The 8,138-nt window shown below is 41.1% G+C and overlaps 1 protein-coding gene across 1 annotated transcript in view; it reads right to left on the bottom strand.

Annotated features, from left to right (window-relative positions):
* Positions 1-6,180: 6,180 nt before the first annotated feature.
* LOC112068124 (uncharacterized) overlaps positions 6,181-8,138 on the bottom strand; it is a 20,559-nt gene continuing 18,601 nt past the window's right edge. The window contains exon 14 of the mRNA XM_070438046.1: positions 6,181-6,642. Within this exon, the coding sequence (XP_070294147.1) occupies positions 6,487-6,642 (156 nt within the window). The 3' untranslated portion in view covers positions 6,181-6,486. The remainder of the gene's footprint in view (positions 6,643-8,138) is intronic.

Here is an 8,138-nt window from a genome sequence, read left to right as displayed (position 1 = left end):
TCGAAGGTGTGATGCAGCACTACCAGGATGACAGGTTTACCAGCTGTCAAGACAGTGAAGGACAAATAAGAGCTTTTGGAATTAGATGTCACTTTTTGAGAAGTTCCTTTATGAATTATTGATCACCTGGAAATAGTCTCTGGTGACTGATTGTTACAGTACACTTGGTTCTGGGTGCCAAGATTACCTGGAATCTTCTGCAGTGCTGCTTCAACATCAGTCCCAGCATGAGAGACGATGGGACAGAAAGCCATGATGACATCACTCTCCTCTAGTGACATCACCTCAGTTAAACCTTTTGCAGTGAGACAGCGATTGATTTCCTTATGAGACCGCAGAGTATTTCCAGTCAGAATGGTGAAGAATTTCTCCGTCCTCCACTCTATAGAATAATAAGCATGTGATTTAAGTCTAGGGTTAAGCAACTGTGACACCTCAGTTACTACATTAGCATATTCAAGTGTCTTACAGCTAGCCTGGTCCATAAATGGCAGTGTTGTAGGCTAACTTAAATTGTACTGTAGAAGTCGCAGCTACAATAAAGACATCTAACTAGCCTGTTGGAATTCCTTATGGTGCCCTTACAGGCAATGTCCACTAAAATGGATGTGCACTGACAAAATGACGGAGCCCATTCATTTTCAATGAAAGGAAAGTGGATCTCGCAAAAATGAGCACGGATAGATAAGTTCGGCGAACAGAGTGATGCAAAAAGTTGGAGATAGCGGAACTCTTCGTTAATTCCTGATGATATTGCGGTGAAATTGACCAATTGGGGACACTGTTCTACTGACGCACAAATGTTCAGCACCATGGACAGCACCACAGCAGTGCAAACTATATAGAGCTTGCCCGCTTGAAGTCCTAAAATACTGAAATGAGTTACCTCTGGTTCGTTCAGCCATTCCTAACGGGTAAATTAATGGGGAAGGAATAGGGTTTTGGGATAACCTCAAACCTTATTTACGGCGTTTAACACAGGCTAAGAAGATATTTTGTATAAATTTATAAGATCTCCTGGGCCTGTGTTTACCACAGACCTTATTTCAGCATTTATTCAAAAAGCCTACAAAAACTAAATGTATTTCCCAAGAAGCTTTATACAACGAACGATGGCGGAGTTAATGCCTACAAAAACACGCCATTACTATTGCTCTCTCTACCGGCGCACAAACATTCAGCACAGTGGACAGCGCCACGACCAGCGCAAACTGATAGCTAGTCGACCTAACATTTTCAGACACTTCTGTTTTGCCAAGATGCCCATTGTTCCCGTTCCCTTGACATGTAGATGTGTTAAATAAATAGAAAAGTATTGCAATAGCCTACTGCGCTAAGACTCTTTGATATCCTGCTACAGGTGGTTACCACAAGTTAATTGGGACCCAGATCATGTTAATCTGTGCTTACTTGGTGGGAGGATCCTGAATGGCTTTTCCAAACTCTTTGTCCTTGCCTAGGAGGAAGAGATTGATAGGTTATTTATTAGTCCAAAACATTGTTCACAGGCTTACACAGCTGCTAACTGTATCATTTCATTGTAGTTACCTGACTCATACTTGTCACACTGATGCTGCTGTAGGGAAACAGGATTTGATGTCCTCTGCTCTGATCTTGAAAAGATAACAAATTCAGGACGGTAGGCCTATTCTGATACTGAACTTTACAACATTGTCAGATAGAAAATACATTGTGCCCAGAGAATTCATTTTCCTTACTGTTCCTTGCTGTAAAATGTACATTTATCAATGTTTTTCATAATTCAATAAGCCTGGGCAATCAAATAACAAATTCACTGATTAGGGCAAGGTAAGAGTCATTAGGCTGTGGATGCAAAATCTTACGAATATAAACTCACCTGCTGCTGTTTATCAACCTTTATTACGTTACCAGGTAAGACCCACGGAGAAACAGTCACTGTTTAGATGAGTGGAACGTCAAATACTGACACTGCAGAGACACACAAAGGATTGCCTGTTACTGAAACACTTAATTACATCGATCGTGTTATCATTTCCCTCCTATACTAGCTTTAATGGCGAGAAGGAAGAAACAAAAGCTTGATACCCAATATAAAATGGTGCTTTTGGTTGGTCGTGACAGACAACCACTACGCAGATGCACACCGGGTATCACGGTCGCGGGGTTAAAATCACTGGGGAAGCCAAGCCACCCCCACCCCACCAGAAAAGCCATATTACATCCTACACTGTATGTGCTGTGATAATTGCGTTGTTTGCTGTTAATTCATATGCCTTGCGAGCGTGATATATAGGCCTAAAGGCCGAGACAATAAGAAGACAGTGGCAGAATACATTTTAACAAAACCTTTGTTTTATCACAAAACAGCAACCTCTGTCTGAGGAAATCCATGACGCATATTGCATGTAACAGACCTACATGACCTACAGCATGGTTAAGGAAGTTAATGTTTCTGACATTTTCAGACCAATAAACAACTATTGATTTAGAACCACAGAGAGTTACTGCAAGTCACAAAGAAAACAGGCGCTGCCTCCACTGTTCCAGCACCATTTCAACTTCAACATTTCATCATCAAATCACCTCTGCTTAGTATAATACAGTGACAACTAAATGATACCAAAAACAATTGAGTCCAACCATGGCTGTACATGGTTCTGATTTTTGTTTGCGCTTGCGTGTGTGCGTGCGTGCGCCTTCGTGAAAGTAGAAACACATGCTGACTCATCCTATTTGTAGAGAAATGTTTGGATCAAAATCGATCTTAAAATCATTGGCCAGTACGGAGAATTAAGTAAAACCACAAGTCCAAATCCATATATCCATCCATGGCTAATTTAGGAAAGGGCCAAATTTAGCTAGCTAGCCACCGGTGGACAACAACACAATGAGATGCAACAATTCAAGTTGTTTCTGTTAATGACGTATGCTCTCAAAGCGATTTGATAGGAGAGACGCCAAATCCAAGCTGGCTTCCCTTTAGACTTAGTTTTTTTTTCGCCAGGACCATTCACAGTTGAACTCACTCAGTTTAGCTCAACGCTGATTAGCACATTTTTGTTTCGCTCACTCTGATGCTTTCTCTGGTGAGATACGTTTACCCTTTTGCGAATTGAAGGAAAATTATGAAACACAGATCTGAAAAATATCTCTATTCTTTTACCCCGATTTAGTGATATGCCATCTTGTCTCATTGTTGCAACTCCCCAACAGGCTCGGGAGGTGAAGGTCGAGTAATGCGTCCTCCGAAACTTTCCCGCCAAACCGCGCTTCTTAACACCCGCCCGCTTAACCGGAAGCCAGCTGCACCAATGTGTGGGAGGAAGCACCATTCATCAGACAACCGTTGTCAGCCTGCAGGTGCCCGGCCCGCCACAAGGAGTCGCTAGAGCACAATGAGCCAAGTAAAGCCACCCCGGCCAAACCCTCCCCTAACCCAGACAACGCTGGGCCAATTGTGCGCCACCCTATGGGACTCCCGGGTCACGGCCGGTTGTGACACAGCCTGGGATCGAACCCGCATCTGTAGTGACGCATCAAACACTGCTTCCCAGGGATTTTACCCACACACAGCTACTGGTGACACCCATAACCTAAGAGGTCTTCAGCAGGTTGGGTGCTGCCGGCAGCAATGACTTGAGTCTGCGCGACATCAGACGCTGTGCGTGTCTACTGTCCATCCCCTCTGTGGCGTGTTGCACCACTGCAGTATAGCTGACCATATGTCCATACTGTCTAGCTTGGCCCTCTTGCAAAAGCCTTTCACTCTCTTGGCAGCTGACTCTGCCTTTCCATTGGCTCCTAGATGGTGAGGGGAGGAGGTGACATGAATGAATCCACACTGCAATTTAAACAAATCCGGTTGATTCATAGCACCCCCATTCTCTGTGATTACACAGTCTGGTTGTCCATGATGGCAAACTGGACTTTGCAGAATGTGACRACCATGTCAGCTGACACGTCTGGCAGTGGCTCCACCTCCCAGTAATCTGCGTAATGATCAACCATAATCAGGAAGTCCTTTCCTATATACGCAAAAAGGTCCATGCTCACTGTTTGCCATGGGCACTCTGGGATGTCATGTGAAATCATTGATTCGTTTTGCTGTGCTCGTGCGTATTCATTACAGGCTGAGCAGTTGGATACATGTCCTTGATTTCCCCTCTCATGTTCGGCCAGAAAAGTGTGTCCCTTGCCTGTCTACAGCGTGCCTCCCCGCCAATGTGTCTTGCATTTATGCGGCCCAGCATTTCCGGCCTCAGTCAGGGTTAGAGGAAGGGTTAGCTAACATGCTAAAGAGTTGCAGAGTAGCTAAAAAGTAGGAGGTAGATGAAAAGCTGCTAATTAGCTAAAGTTGTCCGTGATGAGATTCCAAATCGCAACCTTTGAGTTGCTAGACGTTCGCCTTATACACCGACCCCGACAAACCACCCTAAGTAGCCATCWGTTTTATGGAACCATACCAAACATAACATTACTAATTTGAGTGTCTCAGGTGTACATTTACTATGTTATGTCTAGTCTATGAGACCAGACTGAAAATGGACATCTCCAAGCACAGACTCCACTAGATCATTGAACACGTCATGATATTCGCTCAGCAGCTCTTTGGGGCACTGCTCCACTTTGTTTAGCTCGGCTGGAATTGTGAGTTATGAGTCCTAAGTGCTCACAYGTAAAACCAGAGAGTAGTGGGTTTTGATCCAACTCCACAACTTCAAAGACTAGCTTGTGCTTAACCCCCTTAAACACAGTCTGTGTGATTTCACCCCATTGATCAAATTAGCTCTCCTGAGTACAGCTTCAGTTGTGTGTTGCTTKCCTGTAATGGGGTATTTGGTGATATTCTCTTTCACTCTCCTACTCATTACATGTTGCACCTGTATCAAACTGGCATTATTGTCTTTTATTATTCTGTTTTAGCTGCACAAACCATTTCTGGCCCTGAGAGTGAGCTGTAATGATGCAGACCAGTTCCTCTCTGTCAGAGCATCCCTCTCCATATATATAATATCCTCCACAACATGCACTTTCTTTACCCTGCCTGACACACCTTTACAAAATGCATATCAAGCCTAGACAGACCATAGTGCAGATCTAGCGCCCATGCACTATCGGCTGCCCAAACTAGAAAAATATACACGAATTAAGATGACCAATTCGTAGTCTACTTACCGCATAATATTGTCACGACGTCAACCAACACAGATAATAAACAAACTAGTCACAATCAGGTTTGGACGAGAGGTTCGTCAAATACCAGATCAAAAGTAATATAATCTTAATTTATGTAAACACTTACGTGTCGGGAATTTTCACTCTTGAACCGTCCTCCTGATTTCTAGTAATCAGAAAGTGAAAGTGTCAGGCTATAACAGCCCAGCCCGTTGGTCGGTCGGGGATGACGTTCAACTCACAATCAGCCAACCGTCTCTATGGCTCTGACAAAATAAAGTCTCCTTTATTCATTCGTTTTTATTGGTTTCTTGCACAGCCGGTCATTATTGTCACAACAATACTCAATTTTCTGACAAAGTAACGGTCAAATAGCTTGACACAATGCAAGTATTGATTGGTTTAACATAAATAATCTGCATGAATTTGTGAGTTCATTGGCTCACATATTAGACATAGTAATGTTTAAGGCATGTCTAAGGCATGTTCAGTATATTATTTAAACAATAAGGGCCGAGGGGGTGTGGTATGTGGCCAATATACCACAGCTGATGCTGCCTTCATAACCATGATTGGCTAAAGTCCAACAAGATGCCTAAACCATCAACTAAAAGTACAGCTATCATGCTTGTAAACATATTACTGGATAGCTTTTTATAAATAGTTTGGTTTTTGCATTTAACTGTTAAATGCTTTTATAGAGGTAATTTCCTTAGTAGGTGAGGTCAGCATGTGGGAGAAGTTGGAGATCAGGATGATGGATGAGTTTCCCACTAGTAATGACCAGTTAGGGGGCCATTCAAGTGAATTTTTCCCAGTTGTATGTGGTAATTTCCAACTTTGTCATGAATGCAGCATGAGGGCTGTTTTTAGGCACAGAGCAAAGTGAAGTGTCTGGATACAGCCCTTAGCCGTGGTATATTGTCTTTACACGTGCCGCAACCAACCAGTTAGCAAGTCGTACATTTCCGATTTCCGACCAGCACATGAACGCTGCAAAAATGTTTCAGGCAATCAACATCTAGGAGCTAAACTTCCCGGTTTATAATAATATTGAATATATTGTTTTGTTTTATCACAGGTATAACCATCTCAGTCATTATCAATGTATAAATTGTATTTTAAGCACACATTTCTTGTTTTTGTTTGATGTTGTAGCTGCGGCCTACACATAAAGTAAATATACAGGTACACGGCTTGGAAAGAGAGTATACCACTACATGTTATAGTAGGCTAATTTCAGATGATTGAGATGCATGTGTCTATTCCCCCTAAAGAAATATCTCACAATGTAATAATCATCAGAAAATGTACTTCCTGCAATTGATTTCAGTCATAGACATTGGATGCATTACAAGAGGACCACACAATGTGTCTGTCCTCTGTTCTCGAATAAGGGGTGTTCTGGTCCTCTGTAGGACATACTCTGGAGGGTAGAAAACAGCAACAGTGGTAGTTGAGGAAAATGTCACAACAGCTTGTCTCCTGAGAAGAGATTAACATACTGCATCTCAACTTAATTTGGAAATAATTAGATATCTGTTTAGAGTAACACAAATATTTCATTTGGAGTTTATAATATAAAAAAATATCATGTTCATACTACTAGTGTAGTGAATGTAGAATATAACAAAGATAAAGTAAACTACCATTGGCTGTACAGTTTGCCTCTCATGAGCCCTACTTCATTTATTCCTGCTTCATTTATAGTCTGAAAAAAGAAGTGATAAAAAAATAGGAACATTTCTATGACTTCCTCTGATACATTATCTACAGAGTGACACAGTACTGAATTAAAACACTTCAAATGGTGATACCTCAGGACGTATGTCAAGCTTCTTCAAAATGTCATTGACTGCTGCTTCATTGCGTGGACACTTCAGTAGTCCTTTGCTCTCATGGAAGAGACAGTCCACTGTGAGTATTACATCACCTCTGGTCACTAGTCTGCTAGATTAAAACCTAACTGCTGTTTTGTCATTAAAGCCTGTCTTTACTTTGTGATGGAAAGACTGAGGCAAGAGAAAAGTGATCCTATATCACTTATTGTGTGATTATAAATGCAAATGTGCCTAAAGTATTTCTAGAAGGATGTTTAGAAATGAATGCTGCTACACAGCTTTTATATTGATATCAGCAGAATTTTTATCATCATACGTTATTAGTGTTATGATAAATATTAAATATCTGACTCAACACTTGTTCTAATCAATGTTGCATGTGTACTCTTTTTATGAAAATAAGAACAACTTTATTTTATTTAGCTTTGGAATAGATTTTATTAGTCCATCTGCAGAGACAGAAATTCCTCAACCAATGAATAAGTCTATTGATATCAGAAGAGTTTGGAGGAAAAAATGTTGTCAATGTCATTATTACTAAGTTATTCAATATTTTATGCAACACTTGTACTTGATTCATAAACAACACACTCATGATACTGTAGGTACAACTGTTCAATCTCTGATTGAGGCATAATGTAACAAACAAAACTGCCTCAAACAATAAGTGCTTCTAATCTAAAAAGTAGAACAAGCTGAAACAAATACGTATGAGTATCTAATCTTCAAAGATTCACTCACACCAGAGGTTCTAAGGGAGAAGTCTAATTTGTAGTTATTGAGAATTCATTTGGCTCACTACACAGATTGTGATATGCTTTATTCTAAAACTACAATGAGTCACCAACGCCCTGGGTGGAGTTGTAGTGTTTTAAAATGTGTGGTCGGCATTGTAATCTTGTTACAGACTTCAGACACTTTCTTTGTGTTGCCAAAATGGGGCTTAATAATGTCTAAGTACTGTCGTTGTATTCTGTAAGGCCTTATGTATGAGAGTCACTGCATTATCATTTGTTTACACTGCAGAAGTCCCACAGAGTCATGGAAGAGAACATTCACTTTCTCCACTACGTTTTTGTAGTGAGATGCAGATCTCTGGCTTGTGACAAAGCATTTATCAAAAGTATGGTGCATCACCAC

The sequence above is a fragment of the Salvelinus sp. IW2-2015 genome, unplaced genomic scaffold (assembly GCF_002910315.2).
Source record: "Salvelinus sp. IW2-2015 unplaced genomic scaffold, ASM291031v2 Un_scaffold86, whole genome shotgun sequence".
NCBI lineage: Eukaryota > Metazoa > Chordata > Actinopteri > Salmoniformes > Salmonidae > Salvelinus > Salvelinus sp. IW2-2015.
This window is presented reverse-complemented; position numbering and strand designations above follow the sequence as displayed.